Source organism: Brienomyrus brachyistius, chromosome 8 (genome assembly GCF_023856365.1).
Source record: "Brienomyrus brachyistius isolate T26 chromosome 8, BBRACH_0.4, whole genome shotgun sequence".
NCBI lineage: Eukaryota > Metazoa > Chordata > Actinopteri > Osteoglossiformes > Mormyridae > Brienomyrus > Brienomyrus brachyistius.
The window spans coordinates 8192151-8213905 of record NC_064540.1 but is presented as its reverse complement, the minus strand read 5'-3'; the positions used below and the strand labels follow the sequence as shown (position 1 = coordinate 8213905).

The following is a 21755-nucleotide window of genomic DNA, read 5'->3' as shown; positions in this document are numbered from 1 at the left end:
TGATATGTATACAGTCTCATTATGGTGGGAGTCATAACAAAAAATATTTGGTAGATACTTAAAATAAATTTGAAATGTTATAGTTTGTAATATTCTTTAGTCAAACTATGTTGTTCAAAACTTTATAAAAAAAAGCATGTTTTTGGAATTTAACTACTGCAGTGCATGATGGGTATGATATTTGGAGGCTACTTAAACTTTACGTTCTAGGTGTGAGTTTGGAAAGGGGGGAGCATGGTCTATTTTTGCCCCCAGTGTATAGTTGTTCGGTTTCTGCAAGGGACATAAATTTAGGTGTACACATCTCATATAAAGTACATAGGCGGAAAGAACAGCAATTTATTCCTTTTGCGGAAAACAATTTTGTGATGTCACACAAAATGGAATCTTTTGTAAATTAAGTTGTTCATAAAATATTTCAATCACCTTATTCCTGGATTTAAAAATATGTATTTTCAAGTTTTCATATAAAGTTATAGAATTAAAACTTAATCCAAATTAACTTAAAAATATTTTTAAATACTAAGTTAATACACTTTTATGGACATTTTTATTCAATAAAGTATACACACAGACCAATATAAATTTGCCTACACTGCAAGCTACACAGTTAACGTTTTAGAAATATTAAAATGGAAGACTGACAAGATAAAAGTGTGTTTTGCACTTTTCAAATAGTTTCCAGTATTTAATGCAAAAAAAAAACCTTCAAAAAAAATCTTTATTCTGTATTGCTGGTAATCCAGCGTGGAGCCGTGGGGCAGCGTGGAGCAGTAATCACGTAGGATCACGTAGGCGGCCGTTCTCAGGCAGGACAGAGCTACTGCAACACGAAGAGGCGTCCTGGTCATAGCAGCTGAAATGGAGAAACACAAGGGGGAGCACAGTTCACACAATGGCACACATTTTGATGACACACAGTGAGACTAAAACGAGTTTCCAGTTTGTCTGTCAGTACATTCATGTAGATGGATGTAGGACTGTTCTTCCCAGTGATGGAGACAACACAATGTTGTTTGGATAATTTAAGTATTTCAGGAGGCTGTCCAGGGGTGAGCAGGTGCAACGTTTAGCAAAATTACTTTAACAGGTCAGGTTTCTAGGCACATTTTTTTTCCAGACATTGATCATCAGTGTGCTGTTGGGTTAGACAATGAATCTGCAGCGCTTAATGCACCTACGACCAATGAGTGTTCATAGTAGTAGGTCTTATTGACTTCAGACTTGCCCAGGAATTTCATGAAAAGTTACATTCTAGAGGCAAATGTGATCAATAAGGATGGCTGCTCTATGCCATTTTATGTTGGGATTATTTATCACATTGTCAACGGACATATATGGAAGTTAACTAAAATCAAACAATTCCTAACTGAACTCAACAATTTAATTAATACCAGAAATGTTCTCTGTTTGGAAGGATGGTTTTCAAGCTACTGACAGAGCCAAAGCGTAATCACTGTGAAGATGTGCTGCCGCTGCTCAGTGTGGTTTCAGGGTGACGGCCTTTTGTTGTCATATATTTTGCTGACTTAGAGAGGGGATTTCTTACCTGAGGAAAGTTCCCAGGCTAACTTATTACTATTTGTTACTAATTTAAGTACCTTTCCAGTCACCCAGTATTTGAGTCAGAAGTAAACCTTGATGATGGAGGATGGCCGCCTCATTTTTTTCTGAGCCACAGACAATACAGTGACTTAATCTAGCAGCATTTAGCAAATCATTTATTTGTTTGTTTAGCAGACTCTTAATTATAGCATCATTTGAGTAAGGAGGGTCAGCCAGTCCCTTTTTAAGGGTCTTGCTCAAGGGCCCAGCAGTGAAATCACACACTGCTGTCTGTCATCTTCTTAGGAGTAGATATTCTCACAAAGGATGAGTTTTCTGAACTCAGTAGTGTCCTCTTTGCTTTCCTGCTTTAATATGTCCTGTGCTGGCATGTCACTCTACTACTGTACTCAGGATATATTTAGTCTGTTATGCTTTCTCTTTCAGCGAAAGTCATACATCTTTTGTACCAATTACCTTTTGCGATTTCTTGATTCAGTCTGAAACCTCAGATCACAAGTGGCTGAGAAGAAGGACACATCAGAATGAATGCTTAGGGGGGACGGTAAAGAAATGTGTCACAGCCTGTGAATCAGAATTGTTCACAGCAGCTTTGCATAATTTTTTATGTCCCTTGTTGCAGTTTCTGCAGTGGGAAAAAAAATTATTCACAGTACATTAGGTATTTTTGCTCCCTCTGTCGTGGTTAGTAATATTCCATGAATGTGTCTTTTTCCAAGAGTCTTTCCAACTGAGGTTTCCTGATTATTGAGATTTCAGATATGAGAGAGACAGTGTTCTCCTTGTGTGCTTAGTAGGTATATTGATATGCAGAATGCAAAAAAGAACATTTGGCCAGTAATACCAAGATTCAACATGTCAGCATTCGGCCATGGAAGGTGACCAATCTTATGTCAGAGTCTTCAAGAGCTGCACCTTTTCATTGGTGGTTAAACAGTACGTACAGTAGAGTATGCCTCTGTATCACTTGAAAAAAATGATAAAATCGGATCTCACTGAGGATATCAGCGCACACAAGCTCTGTGTCAGTACCGGTACATGATCACAATCAATGTTGATCATTGTCATTATTATTATAACATGAGAACAGTATTGTGGTTCAAGGTTTTGATTACTGCCATGTGTGCTTAGTGAAATTTTCATTTGCATACCTCCTTAGACCATAGCACCAAACACAAGACCAGATATACAAGACAATATGTACAGCAGCTAATAATTAATAGTAATAATAATCACGATTAATAACAAATACCGTTTTGCGGATTTAGTTTCACTCTTGATATAATTACCATTGAGATCTGTTCTGTCCTGCCTGTCACATCTGCCTGACCCTCCTGTCTCCTCCCAGGAATGGCCTAAACAAGCCTTGCCCGGCATTCATTTTTCTTACCTCCCGTTCCTGCCCATGTGTTATTTACTTCAGCTGCCACTTGTTTGCTTCCTCATTAGTCGTGTATAAAAGTGCTTCCCAGTCTTGTGTTCCTCAGTCTTGTCATTAACATTGCTCCTCTTGCTAGTTCGTGGGCTTCCCCGTTGTAGTGCTCATCTTTTGTCTCCTTGAGGTCTGGTTTGTTTCATATGCCTTCTTTGGTTAGTTCTTCAAAAAAAAAACCTTTTTTGTTCGAAAAATGCCTTCCCCTGAGTTCTTTGTCTCCGACAATGTGACAAGACCTTTATCAAACGGAAGAGTCTCTGAATCATGGTAGATGAATTTATCAGGGCGAAGTTTCCTGTTAAGGTTTATTTTGATTTCAAGCTACTTTACTACGGAGCTCTGAATGGCCTCAGCACGGCAGAGCTTGCCACATTGCTTTCGTGGAAAGGTTCACTCTCAAATTCTCGGGTCTTATGATGTGCTTTGAGATGATGCTTTTTTGTTGTCAAAGCCATAATACATCGATCAGCATCCCGTCTCTGCTGTCCTAGAAGTCTGGTACTACAGCTTTGGAAAAAATTGAGACCCCTACATATTTTTTACAAAAATCATGCATTTTTAAATCCTGGTTTAATCATGGTTCTGCTGGCAGAAGGCTACACTGTGACACAGGCTGCTTCCCTTCGTAGTGTTTCTAAGAACAAGGCGAAGCGCAAGACACTGGCAATAACCAAAAGCCAGCAGGGTAACGGATGGAAGTAACTTTCTAATGTCAGACTGTCGACTTATCCAGCAGTGCCTCATAAATCAGAGCGTAACATCAAGGGACCTTCAAAGAGAATGGGAAACATTAAGTGGTGTGAAGTGCAGTTCCAGGACAGTTCATAACAGGCAACTAGAAGCAGGACTGAAGACCCATAAAGCAGGGAAGAAGCCCTTCATCCATAAACAGAGAAGAGTCAGGCTGCAAGTCTGCAAAAAAAAAAATTTTTACTCATGTGCAATGAGTGAAACTAACAATTTTGCTGTGGTCTCTCAATTTTTTTCAGAGTTGTATCTCTTTGCACATATAACTGCAGATGAACCTTCCATTACCATCCGTCTACTGGTCATTACATTATTTTTAGTTTTATTTATTTCATTAATATTCTTTTTTAGGATGTTCTGTTTATTTACTGTGCTTCCATTTTAGAATGTGTCCTGTCTGAGCACGTTGTCTTATTTTGTACTCTATTAGTTTTTTCTACACTTTGCATACCTTGCTGCACCAGAATTCCCCCTGATTGCCCTAAAATTCCTCTTAATCTTAGAAATCGAACTGAACTGAACTAAACTGAACTGAATGATATAAACTAACACAGTGCTTTTCAACTGATTTAGGCCCAAGTTCACACTACCTGACTTTCAAAGCCGCCAGACCGGGGTACTGTTCATACTACACAACTTGTTGTCTTGTAACTGTGAGTCTTGAAGTCACTGTGGTTTACACACTACACCACTAATCAGTGACAGGGGGTCACACGCTACAAGATCTTCCACTTGGAGAAATCGTCGATGAGTCAGTCTGGCCTGAAACTGCTGAAGTTCACACTACATGATTTTAGCCCCGATTTTCTGCTCACCGACAAAAGCCCCAGATCAGTGGCAAATCGGTGTACAATCGGCACTGGCAGCTCAGCGCTCAGTTGCTATATGTGCACTGTTCAAAGACATGGACCCGATGGAGTCACCGATGGCTCGCAGACACCCACCCGGTATATCGCAGGATCTGGACCCATCAGAGAAAAGTGTCAGCCTTACAACCAAGACACAGGGTGAGGTGAAGCCCTAGGAAGCTGTAAATAATTCAGTTTATAAACTGTTCATAGTGTTCAGACACACACACACATATATCAGTTATGCTTTCCTCAGGTAGTAACGAAGCTCAAATGAAGTGGGCGACAAAGCACACGTCTTGCTCAGCATGCTGACCCACTGCCACTGAGCTGTGAATTTGGCTTTATTGCTGCACCAGGCACACAGCATTTTGGAGTTTTTTTCTTAGCACATTAAATACTAGCAGAACATTTTAGGCAGGGTTCAGGAGAACAACGAATACAGCTTGGGAAAAAATATACCACGAAAGAAGGTTCTCGGTTTTCTTTCACGAACGTAGCCTTTAACACTCAAAACTGCACTTGCAAGCTACCAACTCTACTCTCACAGCTATAAATATTTGTAGCATATGTTCATATGTCTCAAATGTTATACCTCTTTCCTGATGTTGCATGTTGTTAATTTAAGTAATGCGGCATTCATTATACAATCATACTGCATAATCAATACGTGTACTGAGGAACCAATTCTTAAGTAATCACAGAGCTAAAAAACTGCAGTCAGCATTTGGTAACCGCAGCCAGTATTTCAAACAGATGAGCGTGGCTTGATACGGTGGGTTGCGATGGCGTCTCTCTCCCCCAGGGCTGCTGTTCTGAATCCCATCTCCTGCGTATATGGGTCCGTGTAGCATTTGCCCATATTGTGCAGCTTCCTTTCTGCAGTCCAGTGACATGCAATTAGGCTAAGTGGTGCATCTAACTGCCCAGGCTATATATTTGTGCCCTGTGATGTAATGGCATCCCATTTAGGGTGCATCATAGCCTTGACCTTCATAGAAATTGAATAAAAAAGGAAACTTTAAGCATTAGGTCCAGCTGTACACAATAATTGTCCCACATAAACTAAGCTGTTGGGCTATGGCTGGAAACTAGCATCTGAACAGGCCTGCTTGATCTATGTTCACCAGATTCAAGAGGCAAATTTAGAATTTTTGCCGATTCAGAATGTTTCAGAGGAACGTTTGCTTTAAGCCTGCGTGTGTCATTTTGGTTTACGGAGAGCGGGCCGTGTGACTACAGACGCGCCGGGGAATCATGGCTTCTTGCCTGCGGGTTTTGCTTTATGATGGTTTTTTGGAGATGGGGTACAGATGTGACACAAATAAAAAGAGAAAAAGAAGCGTTTTGGCAAAACACAAATGAAACTACATTTAGGCATTTGTGAAGCAGAATATAGAAGAACTGAAACAAAGAGGGTCATCACAGTCTAGTCAGGTTTAGCACATCTTACCATGAAGAACTTAACACTCCTACCTGCGTAATTTGTCTTGAACGAGAGACAAGGGGAAGACGTAACTCTAAAGTGGAGCACACCCCTCCCCCCCAGATGCGCTCACGAAGTGTAATTTTCCGTTGACACTTATTATCCTACGGAAACAAGAATGATGAGTTGCAGCAACAATGATGAGCCACTCGGTTATTTGCTTGCCTAAATTCATACAGATAATATCATAGCCGTGTAACTATTGCAGGACAAGCTGGGAGCCTGTTGCTGGCTGCGTTGTATTATGCAGCCTATGGGAAACCTCTCCGGACAGTGCAACAAGGTATCATCTTTTGCCTCTCTAAAGCAATGCTTTTCAACTGCTTTAGCCTCAGTACTTAGATTTTTCCTCTTGGCCATTAAGTCACAATCCAAAATTTTGAGCCATGCACATTATGGAAGGGGGGGAGGGGTTGCTGGTGGTTAAAAAAAAGGCTGATATTGGAAAAGTGACAATGGGCCTGAGATCCACTATTGGGTTGCAACCAACCAGTTGAGTCAAAGTCAAACTTTATTGTCATCTGAGCTATATACACATATACAGTAAATCAAGAAGACATGGCTCCAGTTTTTAGTTTCCCAAAAAGGCACATAAACTGTACATATACACTCTGCAGAAGAAGAAAAGCTGCGCAATTTATTACAAAAGTCAAAGTCAAAGTCAAAGTCAAAGTAAACTTTATTGTCATCTCTGCTATATACTGTACAGGTACATAGAGAGACGAGATGACGTGGCTCCAGTTTTTTTTCAGTGCAGACGAGAGAAAGACATGTAACAAATCAGCACGTGGTAAACAAAGTAAATAAATATAAGGTATACAAAAAAATATACTATACTTGGAGATAGAGGTAGAGGAGGTTATAATAGTTATGTATGGAAAATGTGCAAATAAGTGGCAGAAGTGCAAAAATGCTTGTAGCAGAGTTTGTGTGTAAAGTGCAGTATAAAGTGCAAAAGATATCTAAATTAAAATTCAGAAATTGTGCAAATGTTGCATCAGCAGCCAAAGTGGATGACAAATAGATGCATGATTGAAGGTACCTTATATGCGCTTATGGTCAGGAGCAGTTCAGTGTAAATATACAGTCAGTCTGTTAGAAACAGCGCTCTAAAGTGTGATTGTATTTCTGTGTGAGCACTGTGCGTGCAGTGTACTGGTGTTCTGTCCAGTGCTGCCTGGGACAGGCTTCAACCTCTGGAACCTTAAACTTAAAGTTTGGAAGATGGATGGATGGATGGATGGATGGAAGTTTACATTCCTGCTATTGACTCCAAGACTGAAACAGTCAAACTAAATTCCAGTACAGTATCAAAAGAACATTACATTTGTATGGTATTTTAATTTCTTTTGGATTGACCTATATGACAAACAATGCATGTGACCCCGGTAAGATTTTCTGGAGCTGCTTTAACACAAGTCTGTTCACAGCCAGACCCAGAGGTTTCCTGTGTGAGGTGACACCAGTGAGCATCACTGTGCTTGTCGAGCCAGGACGACCTGCGCGTACAGCAAGAGAGTTGCAGGATGGAGGCTGTTTGTAGGGCTAGCAGCACAGGTAGCACCTGCAGTGGAGCTGCGGTGAACTACGGCACAAATAAGCGGAGACCGCATAGCAAATCTGAGGCATGCGACACACTATATGAAACAAGGAACAATTTGGCAAATGACACACGACATACTTGTTAGTGTAATAAGCACAACAAATTCAAATGCTAATGGTGAGCAGAACTACAAATAAAATTTGTGCTTTTGAAGTGTTTTGATACAATTATATCAGTTAATTGTGTAGTTATATGGGCGTGCGTGTCCCCTGTAACTGAGACTGGCGCCTCAACTAGGAAACAGGTTCCAGGCTGCAAGCTGACCACTACTTTGCAAGCAATTACAGGTGGCTGGATGGATGGATGGATGGATGGATGCCTTATGAGTTATAATGAAGTATCATTATTAAGTAGTATTATTGCATACTTAAAATTATACACACAGCTGAAAAATATCTGTGACGCTCAAAGGTCATTTTTGTAGATTTCTTTTATTTAAAGTTGCTCTTGAAACGTTTCAGAATGAGACCAAAAATGGCAATGTGACAAACATGCATACTGATTTAGAAAGATACAGGAAGGCAGTCTGCAAAATAGAGAAGTTGACAGTTTGTGGTTAGTTAAGCACATGACCACAGAAGATGGTACGTTTTAAATGGTACACTGCACCTCCTGGATGGCACTGCGTACGGCACAGTGCTGAAGGTGGCACATTTCATCACAGATTTTGTGTCTCACAATGGAAGACAGCAACCTATACGAGTATGATCACACGACGTCCACGTACATGATGTACGACCTGGAAAATGTAACAGGCTGTCCAGCTGTCCAGCTCCCCTTCTCTGACATCTACCTGCCTGCGTTCTACTTCATCATATTCTTCGTCGGGGTCTCTGGCAACTTCTTTGTGATCTGGGTCATGTGTGGGAAGCACAGAAAAAGACGGCTGGTGGACACCTTCATCGTGAATCTGGCAGTGGCTGACCTGGTCTTCGTGGTCACGGTGCCGCTGTGGGCCGTCTCAGCTGCAATGAACCACCACTGGCCCTTCGGCGACAACATGTGCAAGCTGAGCAGCTACATCATTGCAGTCAACCGCTTGTCCAACATTTTCTTCCTCACCTGCATGAGCGTCGACCGCTACCTGGTGGTGGTGCGCATGATGGACTCACGCTACCTGAAGAGGGGTCAGTTGATCCGAGTCGTCTGTGGGATGGTGTGGGCATCCTCCTTGATCCTGGGCGTCCCTTCACTGGTCTACCGCAGAGTGCCCGACGAGGAGTACCCCATGCTTTGCGTGGAAGACATGGAGTCGGCCATGTTCAAGGGCTTGAGCCTCGTGACCCTCTTCCTCACCTTCATCTTGCCTGTGTCGTTCATCCTCTTCTGCTACGGCTCCATCCTCAGCCGGCTGCAGAAGCACAATGGGGTGGGCGGGTCCCGCAATGAAGCGCGGCGTCGACACTCCGTCAAAATGGTCTTCACCATCATCGCTGTCTTTGTGGTCTCCTGGGTTCCCTTCAATTTCTTCAAGAACGTCCTGATTATCTCCAAGCTGTGGCCTGTGCTCCTGTCCTGTGAAACCGAGACGTTACTGGCCCGGGGGCTCATCCTGTCCTCCTGCCTCGCTTTCCTCAACAGCTGCGCCAACCCGATCATCTACATCTTCCTGGACCACAGCTTCAGGGAACGCGTCAAGGCGCTGCTGCAGGGCTGCCCAGGTGAGCAGAACGGACACACTGTTGGGGGCCATTCCTCCAACAGTTTCTCCGATAGTATCTCCTGGCTCAGCCTTGCACGCAACCGCACCAGGTCCATCAGCAAAACGTCACAGCTGGAAGCGACCAAGCCTATCTCCTCTGGTCACCAAGTCAAGCAGCAGTCAGGGTAGCATTATAAGCCTTCACATTATTAAGCCCATACTTATCTTCTCAGGGAAATGGTCCACAGCCTGCTTTAAGCAAATTCTGATTTTGCAAATATGTTAAATGTTCAGCTTATTCTCAAATTTATAAATATATGAAATTTGCTTACTATAAACATTTATTTTGTGTTATCCTTTGTAGCCCTTGTGTTAAAATAATATTGACATTACGTTAAATTTTAAGTGCAATAATCACTATATTAGTCATTTACTATGCAGGATATAGACTAAAAAGCCATTCTAATAGTCTAATCTTAATTCAGATTCATCTACAAAACATGTTTTGCATTAACTGACAAATTTAATATGAGGTTTTATCCAACAGTATGTAACTGTAATAAAAAATGTTTGTTTCACATGTTTTTTCATTTTGTTATAAATGCAATATATATGTTAATTACTTGTTACTGTCATTGCAGATGAATATGCTTTAATTCATACATTTATGCGTTAAATTTTGATTTATATTCCCCATCACTTTGCATTTCATTTGTCGATCTAAATAAACGTTTAAAAACCCAACTGCAGTTCAGTTTTATCTTTAGAATTGATTTGAAACGTACTCCGCTCTAAAGTGTGATTGTATCATCTCAGTTGATATTGACTTTCGCCAATAACTGGAGCTGTTAGCATTGGCGGAAGTACTATTGGCGGAAAATCATCTTTCCATTTGTCTGTAACTGCAGTTGTTATATTGAAACAGGTAACAGGATAATCAGAAACTAATATAAATGTAAAAAAACTGAAACATTTAAAATTCCTTCAGATCCAAAACATTTAAATTACAAAGTTCAAGTCTCATTTATTAATTCCTGGTTGAACGTCGGTCTATCGGTATTTTTAGCATGTTGGAATCATAGTGCTATCAGACACAAAGTAAACCAGAAAATTTTGTGGAACATACATATTTCAATATATTTACACATTTTTTAAATCAAATTTACATGTTTTTTTTAAACGATGAGCCAAGACTTAGGCCTACCTTCAAAACGGCTGAGAAATACAAAAATCCGAATACACATGATCTCTTGAACGATCGTCTGACATAAAACCTTACAAATATGAGACCGACCAAATAGACCAAATCTTTTCACGTGGGAAAATAAGCAGATGTCTAATCAAAATGAAAGTTCAAGGGTTCACATGTGGGCCCTTTTGAAATGAATCATTGTATTCTCGCTCCGGGTAGACAGAAGAGATCGGGTGTGAAATGGACTTGTTTAAACGACTCAGTATTTCTCGAACAATTTCAGATGGGGTATGATGCAATTTAATGTCTATAGTTAACCCATCCGTCCTGCGAACACTTATGCAGAGCAGGTCACACAGACGCACACACACGCTCACACACGATGGCATTTGTCTAACCGCTCGTTGTCGGACTGTGGGGAGGAAACCAGAGAACTCGGATAGACCCGTGTGACTCGGGGGAGAACATGCAAACTCTGCTTTCATTATCTGACAGACCTAGATCAGAGAACTTAAATATAGTATATCACTGGCGGGGGGCATATCCCAGCATGCCCCGCATGCAGTTGTAAATAGCCCTTTCATTGTTGTTGTTCTTGTTAAACTTAATGGTTATGGTTACATTTCCTTATTGTTGCGTGTGTGTTTACCTGTGTCTTGCATGCACCTTGTCCGATCCTCCTGTGTATGTAGCTTACAGAAATCTCCCACCGTGCATGCGGTTCCACCTCTGACAACCTTGTGTTTTCTGTCTGTAATGTGTTCGATGCTCTTTGGGTGCCTGACAGTCCTTTTCAGAACTGCTAATAAAGAGCGTGTTTCCCCGACAAGCGAGTTCCCGTGTCTCTTTCTGCTCCCCCGATACCTCAGTCCGCCAGACACCGCAGTACTATGGAAGCATGTCTCGAAGCCTATGAAGGCTTTTCTTTTTTTCTTAAACGCTATATTACATTCACGCGTCACCTAAAGACGTGGACGCCTCATGAGAATTGTGTCCTTAGATATTGTCGTTGGTGTGTCCTTACGCAGAGCTTTCTACACACTTTGGTTACAGTAAACCTCTTCATAAGTAGACTCTGAAATAATGATAAAAAGCACAGTAGCGCAAATGCATAAACCAATAACATGGTTGTTGGTTATTGTATAGGGTTGTATAAACCACGCTAAACCTTTATACTATTTATAGGATTTACATGCACACGACCACAAACGTGAGTATGTTGCGCCACAACATAAGGCGTACAAATAATCATAAGACAAAAAAAAAAAAAACAACAACAGACAAATACAGAAAATAACCAAATCATTTAATGGAGAGGAGTGGTTCCAGGTTAAACGAAATGGAGATAATCTATTCTATTCGTATTCACTCTCATTCTAGCTGAAATTAATCAGTCGAGGATATTCACCGCAAAATTTAACATGGTAGACTTCGCACATGGCAAAGTAAAAGAACGCAAAATTACTATAATTATCAAACAACGTTTAATAATTTTAGAGCTGAGAAGACATCTGGACAATTATAATATTATCCTGAGTTTTTAGTTGTATCCGAAAATAGCACGCATGACCTCGAGCTATCGTATTCCAATTTTAGCAAACGTTTCCTGTCCAGGCTAAGAAAAAGAAACCTGCGTGATCTATTGTTACGCACTGGAGTCCTATGCAGAGGCCGGTCATACTCATGGGTGCCTGTGGTGTCCCCCCATCGTCTGCCCCGGTTGTGACTCAGTGTACATGTGTGCAAAAATATAATTATAAATAAATAAATAAATAAAAATAAAAAATAATTTCTTTATTAAACATCTGTCGATCACTAAACTGCAAATGGAGTGCACTTGAAAGTGACCCCGATTTTGAGTATGTAATGCATTCCCACCCTAGATATGAATGAAGTGCTGTTGCGAAGCCGACAGGACGACCTGAACACATAGCAGTACTCGGGGTACCAGAATAAAAATAATAGCGCTTATAGGCTACGTCGTCTTAATTTATGATTGAAGAAAATGACGGGAAATACGGAATTCTTCGAAATCGTCTCAATACAGACTGTGGTTTACCCACCTATTTTGCAAGAATTTGAGTTATAAGTCGGTGTGGCCGGAAACAGAAGTGACGGCTGCTTCGAGGTGTGTTTCTTTTCAATATCCATTATTTTTGGCATTTTTTTGCGATGGATTACGCTATAACGTTAGAAGTACTTAGTAAGGGTTGATGAAAAAAAATACACTAGTACAACATAAATAACAGTCAAAACGCTTGACCACAACGGGCGCGCACGTCATACAGTAGGTCCCAGCAGTTTTAAAGTTTATAACGCAAAGTACGAAAAGTTTCGTAAAACAAGTTCACTTTGATGAGAATAAGGGCAAAGTGGCGTTCTCATGCCCCAGAAGCTATTTTTTTCATCGTAAAAATCCCAGAACTGAAACTGATAGAAAACAGCGATAATTATGTCACAGATAGCATCCTGTTGTTCTTTCAACGTTTAATTAGTTAAATGCGTTGAATTATGGTCAGTTTTTAATTATCAACGTTGAAACTGAATTGAGTTTTGGTACGATTTTCAATATTGAAAAACTGATGGCGGCAAAAGCTTGATTCGATGTTGATATAAAGTGAAATATTACGCGACTTACCCTTGACCTTTTTTGCGCCGATGTTGCAACAGTGTGGGATGTCAGGCATAAAGTCATTTACAGAATGCGCAGTAGAATATTGAGTGTAGAGAATGGAAAGTTTTTTGCAAGTTGGTATCCAGTGCTACGGTCAGAAATGCATTCATCCATCTTGGTCAAGGTCTCAAGGGGAGCTGGAACTGATCGAGGGTAGCATAAGACACAAGGTAGGGGTACTCCCTGAATGAAGTGTCCGTCGCAGGGCATGTACACATTCAAACACATAAATATACTCTATGGGCAATTTATAGCCTAACTGAATGTTTTTGTAAAGTAGTAAGAACTTAGAAGACATGCATTTGAGACAGAGAGAACCTGCCAAGCAGAGGTGTGAAGCAACAGTGCTCACCAATAAGCGTCCAAAGAAATAAAATAAGAAATATAGCTGTGTCAGAGGTGCGGGTAAGCGAACGGGCAGGCTGGGAGGAAGGATTAGGCAGGCAGGGGAAAGTGGGGGGAAATTGGGGATTCAGGACAGGACAGGACAGGACAGGACAGGACAGGACAGGACAGGACAGGACAGGACAGGACAGGACAGGACAGGACAGGACTGGACTGGACTGGACTGGACTGGACTGGACTGGACTGGACTGGACTGTTTCCACTGCTTCCTATTTAACAAAAGTTCTATCAATGTTAGCCCAATAGTTTGCCTATCCCAGAGGCTACGGGCACAAAGCAGGGAACGACGCAGGATGGAGTGCTATTCCATTGCGGAACACACTCACATGGACACACCACACCTACGGGCAGTTTGGTAACTCCAAATAGCCTCAGCGTGTTTTTGCAGTGGGGGGGGGGGGGGGGGGGGGAGAGAGAAATGGGAGTACCTGGAGGAAACCCACAATGATATGGGGAGAACATGCAAACTCCACACACATAGAACCCTGCCAGAGACTAGAACCCAGGTCCCAGAGGGTCAGTGCCAACCACTGCACCACCATGCCACTCACCTAAACAGCCTTTTCATTTAATGTTGAAAAATATTGTTTTATAATAGCTGTACACCAGGACCTGAATAACAGACCATCCAGCCTTGAGCCTATGAGCTTTGGGGTGCAAACAACAGTGTGACCTCTTGCTCTACCTCACCCTTGATTCATTTGAGCATTACTATTCTTAGCTGCCGTAATGGTAGTTGTAGTAACATTCTGGGAACATTTCCATACTGTGATTGTGATGTTAGATATAAGTTCCAAGAACAAAAAACTGTTAGCTGGGAAAGTACCAGGTTGAGGTAGCCTTGCTTTTGTCGTTGAAATATGTGGGAAACTTTAGCAAATACAAAAGCTCCAGAATATTAACCTGAAATGTAATTTTCATATAATTTTTATAGTGAATTTGTCAATATATATGTCAGTGTAAATTCTGTGTTATAGCCCTCACATATATGCAACATTAAAGAAATGGTTCTATGATTGTTTATATGATTGGTTCTACTGGGCAGCTCTTTGTCACAGAGTGGAGATAAAAATCTTGTTATCAATCCGAAGAGATTTCGGACCTTGGAGAGGCAGACAGCGGAGCAAAAGGGGGGGAGAGACCACCTGCAGGAAGAGATTCGAAGATGCCCCAACTGGTGCACAATCAGAACTATGGCTTTATAAAATAGTCGCAGTGACATTGTTTTAATGTTACTCGGTAGTGCAAATGTATAAGTAATTATGTTCGTCATACAAATCGTATGTTAACCATGTATTTGCAGTGATTCAATGACAATACCTCAATGTGTTAATCATTAATCAATGGAACACCCAAACATTAATATGATTCAATGTAATAAGATATGTATATAGATATTGATCATAAGTAGAGTCTAGAAGCCGAGACAGATTCCGGTAAACTGAGCTAGATGGGTGGATTTTATCTTGCCACCAAGGTGAACCAATAGAGCAGGAGAATTGTGTTTGTTATACATTTGAGCTTGGTTTGTTGGTGTTTTGTGACCAATCAGGACTTAGAAGTCCTTATAGGGAATTGGGGGTTATGGTTTATCAACTGGTTGCTCTGTGAGCTCCGTGTGACTTGGTACCAAGTGCCAGAGTGTGATGGGAGCGCTTTGCTGGATTGCTGGAATAAAAGAGATTTTCTTTACTCACCAAACTGAGAGGTCCATACTTTTATTCTCTGTGTTATCAGAGAGGTTGATTTATAGTGTTTATGCCACAGCACCATACCATCTGCAGTTCTGATTATAACAGGCTGATGGAAACATTTTTGGCTTGACGGAAATGCAGGGTTGCTTTGAGGCACCTGCCCTAAAGTTGATTTTGTGTGAGGATGCTGCTTTTTCCTTTGCATACTTAACTATTTAGTTATTGTCTGGCTTCTTTCCTGTCCAACCAACTGTCCTTTGGGACCTAAGGAATTATTTTTTCAGTCCTAGATGTCAGCTATTGGAATAGACACATTTACCAGGAAAATAATATTTCTCCCACTCTGTGTCCAGGAGCATAAGCTCCAAACATTCCAATCCCTGGGCCAAACAGAATCTGCCACTGAGGTTGTAGACATTTTGCCAGGAAATAGATGGGGTTTCTTGGCCAGATAACCTCATGTCATAGGCATTAAAGCTGCATAACTCTTATAACAGATTATAATTTAAATGTGGTGCTCTAGTAGATGGAAGGTTTGGAGGCCAATTCATTTAGAAAAAAAAATTAAGCTCATTGGTCTGTGATAGGCTTGGATAGGTTGGGAGAAGTTGCTCTCGGAGGATGTTTTGGTACCATTCTTCATTCATGGCTGCGTGTGAATGAGCCCACTCCCTTGGCTGAGAAGCACATGAATGTTCTCAGGATGCTTTACTGTTGCCATGACACAGGACTGATGGTAGCGCTCACCTTTTCTTCTCCAGACAATCTTTCTTCCGGATGCCCCAAACAAATGTAAGGGGACCCTCAGAGAAAATGACTTTACCCCAGTCCTCTGCAGTCCAATCCCGGTACCTTTTTCAGAATATCAGTCTGTCCCTGATGTTTTTCTTGGATAGAAGTGGCTTCTTTGCCGCCCTTCTTGACACCAGGCCATCCTCCAAAAGCCTTCGCCTCATTGTGCCTGCAGATGCAGTCACACCTGCCTGCTGCTATTCCTTAGCAAGCTCTGCACTGGTGGTGCCCTGATCCCGCAGCTGAATCAACCTTAGGAGACGGTCCTGGTGCTTGCTGGACTGTTTTGGGCACCATGAAGCCTTCTTCACAACAATTGAAACTCTCTCCATTAAGTTCTTGATGATCTGATAAATGGTTGATTTAGATGCCTATGAAGCCCTTTTTGCGCAAATCAGTGATAACTGCACATTTTCCTTGCCGGTAACCATGGTTAACAGAGGAAGAATAATGATTCCAAGCACCACCGTCCTTATAAAGCATTCAGTCTGCTATTCTAACTCAGTCAACATGACAGAGTGATCTCCAGCCTTGTCCTCGTTAACACTCTCTCCTGTGTTAATGAGAGAATCACTGAAATGATGTCAGGATGTCCTTTTGTGGCAGGGCTGAAATGCAGTGGAAATGTTTTTTTTTTTTGGGAGTAAGTTCATTTTCATGGCAAAGAGGGACTTTGCAGTTAATTTCAATTAATCTGATCACTCTTGATAACATTCTGGAGTTTATGCAAATTGCCATCATAAAATCTGAGGCAGCAGACTTTGTGAAAATTAATATTTGTGTCATTCTCAAAACTTTTGGCCACGGCTGTGGAGCCAGGTGCTTGTTATCTAAATTATGCTAAATCATGTGTAACTGTGTATGACACTTTGATAATCAGCCAACTGCTCAATAGACGCTTTCCCATAGAAGTTTAGGAACCTAGTTCCTGGATCTGTTGTAATTTCTGGCCACTTTCACGTGCTACTGCACAACGGGAATTGTGACCTTTATGCTAAATAAGCACACGTTTGCACAGGTGCAAACTGCTCATAGGTTAACTGCACTTCACACAATTTCTGTCAGGACCGTCGATCGGCGGTAGCGGCGATCGGGCAGGAAATCGGGTCGGCAAACCAGGTACGGGAAATAAAGGGGATTTATTGGGGTAACGAGGGTTGGGGAACATCTGACAGGGACAAACAGAGAATCCACACGATGGACACCGGAAACGGGTAAGACCAAGGCTTAAATAAGACAAGACTAATCAAAATAAGAGGACAAAAGCTGGAGACGATCAGGGGATCACACGTGGGTAACCAGGGGGCGTGGCACACACGAGGAGCGGACAAGCCGGGAGTGACAATTTCATACAAAGCTACACTGCAACCCTAAAACAACAGAAGTTGAACAAGTCATTTTGTTAGTTATTGGGGCATTGATTGCACAGTCTGAAAATACAGGGCATATCACGTCCCATATTGGTTCGCAACCAGCCATAGCATTTTATTTATATTTTATTTGATCTGACCAGCAGATCAAACTTTTCTTTTACGAGAGTATAAAAAATCACGCAGTGTTATTCCACCAATAAGCACTGGCAGGTTTCATCGCCAGCACCTGTGATGTTAGGTTCGTTTACTGAATTTTCTGATTCAGAAATATGGTCATGTAAGCAAAAATGGTATTCATTGATTGAGATACAAAATAATTCCATCTGCTCAATTTTTTGCAGCATAACTTCTATCTCTTTTCTACATTATGCTCAAGTTAGCACCAGTGATTGTGCTGGCAGAAGGACACTGCGAGGCAGGCTGCTTCCAGACTCAATGTTTCTACGACAGCAGTACACAAGAAGAAAGTAAAGCAGGAGACACTGGAAAGAAACCAGCCAGGTAAAGGGCAGAAGTGACTTTCTAATGCTAGAGATAATTGTCAAATTGGAGGTTGATCTAGAGTGACCTTCAAAAAGAATGAGAAACATTAAGTGCAGGCGTGACTGAAGACCCATAAGGCAAGGTAGGATTCCTTCATCAGTGAGAAGCAAGGAAGAGCCAGGCTGGAGTGTGTGGAAAAAAAAATGTATATGGTGCTACGTGACTGGACGTGCACCCACATCCTTCCCATCATCCTCTGTGGCCCCCATGAAAAAGTCTGTGTGAGAAGCTCAGGCTGGCACTGAGCCAGATAACATATAGAAGTGTTAACAGAGCTGTGAATCCCCCATTGTCTTTTGAAAGACATAGAAAGTGCACTATATCCCTTCATACAATTTTCATGCGTCTCATTGCCTGTCACTAATACTCACCTGTATATTAAACTGCATATATTGAACATCGGTCAATACATATATTAAATACAGTCAAATGTGTATGCGGGAGCGATTTTAAGTTTTCTTTATATATATTGTATTTATAAATCACGCTAACCTTGTGATCCAGCCCAGGATACATGTTTGGCAGATCAACGGAAATCAGGTTAATTAATATATGCAAAAATATTATATAACACAACTTTACATCATGGTGGCCCTGGGGTTGCCTCAGACCTTTGGTGTTTGAGATTTGAATCTCACAAATGTTCCGTACATGTGTTCTCCGATTTCCAGATTACATGCACTTAGGCCAACTTGCTTCTCTAAATTGTTTGGAGTTTATAATTATGTGTGTGCATGCATGGGTCCTGTGATGGACTGGCATCCTGTCCAGGGAGTTCCCCAGCCTTATGCTGTATACTGCCTGGGATAGGCTCTAGCAAAGGTGGATGAACCATACATTAGTTTCATTAACTACTTTGCATCCATTGCCCTGCGGTATCAGAATCAGAATACGTTTATTATACCAGAGGAAATCGTTTGTAGTTACGGACTGTCCGGTGCTGATAAAAAACAAAGACATTAACCACTGCTAAACACAACAATTTCCACATAAAAATAAATGGCAAATGTGTACAGATGTTAATAAATAAATGAGTGAGTGTGAAAAGAAGTGCAGTACCGGGATGAAAATTTTCAACTTATACAAATGCATACAAATAATCACATATATTTTAGTTCGGAAACAATAACAAATAAATCTTAAAGTTCTGTATCAGGTCTGTGCAATGATTCTCTTTGGGGGCCAAATCCAAGCTTCACCATGTCAACAGAAGCCATGTTTTTATTATTATTTTCAAGGCTCAGGGAAGCTATAATAATAGACTTCTTAGAATTTACTGTATAGATCAACTGTATCCGTTGATCTGCAACTTAGTTCCGCAAGTGTTTCCATAACATTATTGCCAAACTCGCGGCCCCCACGCAAATCTGTGGTTTGAATGGTGAGAAACACGTATGGGGAAAGAAAATGCACATCTCCTAAAACTAACCCAACTTATTTTATTCACTCTACTGACACCTAGCGTCTAAAATAGGAAAAAAACTAGAGAAATTGGGTAGAAGCTTGTTTACACTGTATAGATGTTTACAGACATTTTTTCTTTTTGTTTTAAATTAAACATGCATGAAATAAGCAGTATAACGAACTGCAGTTAAATATATTTTAAAACTACCATTTAATGTTTATTTTCCAATTTCACATTATATATCCATCCATCCATCCATTGATCTTGCAACTACTTGTCTTGATCAGGATTGGGGGTATTACATATTTGTTAATCACGTGATTGTATCTTGCCTTTCAATGGAATTATGGATATATAATCATAATCAGTTTCATCCTTACTGTCAGTGAGATGTGTTTGTGAGAACTTTTACAATGATGAGTTAGGAGGAGTAGAAAATCACTCAAGAACTGGTCAACAAACAGATATTCGTCTTCCACTATATGGAAATATTTTGGATTCCATAGAGGAAATATTGAGTGCAAGTCACTGCAAGTGACTGTCAACACAACTTTATGTCGGCATAATATGGCAACACCACCAACATAGAGGCCTGTTTGACAGACTGTGCTGATAGAGATTATAAGACGTTCGGTCTGGCGATTCAGCAGCACCTGATTGCCAGTATTACATATTTGTTCATCATTTAATAAATTTCACCTTTTAATGGAATTCATGATTTAAGATAAAATGCAAGAGGGAGTTATGACATCTTTAACCTTCACAATTTTCCAGGAAATGACGTAGGCTACTAAACAAACTCAATGTTTTTGTGAAGTGGATCATGTTGGCAAATGCTATCTGGAAGCAGTGACAGTTATATATAAAAACGAGTCCAGTATTGTTACAATCTTGCACAGTTACAATACCAGTATTAGAAATAAAGAAATAAAATGGAGTTGTTGTTTCTTGCAAGACATGGTCAGAGGTGAACTATTAGTTGCCAACAATTAAAAGGTTAGTTGCAGGTGTGGAAAGTAAATTTTCCCTTAATACTTGTTCTGAAATAGAACCTTTTAAGTATTTTAAATAGCCGTACAGTACTTTTACTTAAGTATAATTCATTTGGGGAATTGTACTCTGTTACAGAGTAAAAAAATGGAAAAATGATCAAAGGGTAACATGAAAGAAATTTCACACTGTGTAGCACCTCAGAAGCATTATGTGTGTGAAGAAGTTGTCATGGGTGGTGACTGTAAGCCACGCACCATCATCATGACCAATGTTTACATACATTAATAGGCCCACCTGCACGTATCATATGAGTAGCTAAGAAAATATCAGTGTGTGTGTTTTTCTTTCTGCTTGAAGGCTAATATCATCATGTGGCACTGCAATGGCCTCCAACTATGACCAAGGCCCAGTTGTTCAAAGGCCCAGTTGTTTGTTGGTTTGGAAATCCCATGATTTACTATCCTCGATCAGGTAATCCATCTTACTATTATGCCATTTTTTCAAAGAAACACTGGATTGGATCACCCTGATCCAGATACAAACTTTTCAGGATTACCAAATCCGAATTACCAGTGTTCTAAATGGGACGACATATTACAATGCAGGCTACTAGCTAAATAAAGAACAAAAGATAGAATTGCAGGTGTGAGGTGACTTTAAGTCTTGTCATTTCAAGAGACAGACAATAGCACAACAAAATAATACAAACATCCCCTTTTATTTTCAATTTCTTTTAAACTGTTAGACCACTCTTGTGACCCACAATAAATAAATAAAAACAAATACGCATTATTCAGAAATATTTTGAACCCCTGATTTAAATCATAAAAAGGATAAATGTCCAATTGTTAGCAATAATAAAGCATGTAATTGTTAGAAACTACTTTTGATTGGTTCATCTCTGATTGTGTCTTTGTAATTAATATACATGATAAATGACAGTTACAATGAAATATATTAGTTTTGTTTGATACTGATGGCTGTTTGGGGGACTACTTTATGGGGACAAAATCCCCTTTTTATCTTTAATGTACTGATCTTAAGAAGCAGCCTCAGGTCTACTCCATCACTGCAATGGCTCAAGGGCCAAATATAAATAAATGTATTCAATACACGATCCAACGCTTTCACTGCATGACTTTCACCTTAGAAGCATTTTTATTTATTTTACCAGTTTTAAAGTTTTATTAGGCCTACATTTTGTTCCCGAAATCCACCATGAATCCACCAGGAATCCTGATCGCTTGGATCAAATTTATGTTTCCCAATCCTACTAAAACTTTTTGAACAACACAAACTCAAAACCAAGACTGAATTACATGATCTAATCTGACTTCAGAATGCTTTATTTCTTTTG

General features: G+C 40.5%; 1 protein-coding gene and 1 long non-coding RNA gene across 2 annotated transcripts; one reads left to right on the top strand and one right to left on the bottom strand.

Annotated features, from left to right (window-relative positions):
* Positions 1 to 319: 319 nt before the first annotated feature.
* Positions 320 to 3345, bottom strand: LOC125747043 (uncharacterized). Its single transcript, XR_007399162.1, has 3 exons — positions 2957 to 3345; positions 2023 to 2191; positions 320 to 856 (listed from the first exon to the last, which is right to left on the bottom strand). It is a non-coding gene; the product is annotated as an uncharacterized LOC125747043 (long non-coding RNA).
* Positions 3346 to 8302: 4957 nt separating this feature from the next.
* gpr25 (G protein-coupled receptor 25) lies at positions 8303 to 10071 on the top strand. Its single transcript, XM_049021718.1, has one exon. It carries the CDS (start codon positions 8365 to 8367, stop codon positions 9514 to 9516), a length of 1152 nt encoding a protein of 383 aa, XP_048877675.1. The 5' UTR covers positions 8303 to 8364; the 3' UTR covers positions 9517 to 10071.
* Positions 10072 to 21755: the final 11684 nt, after the last annotated feature.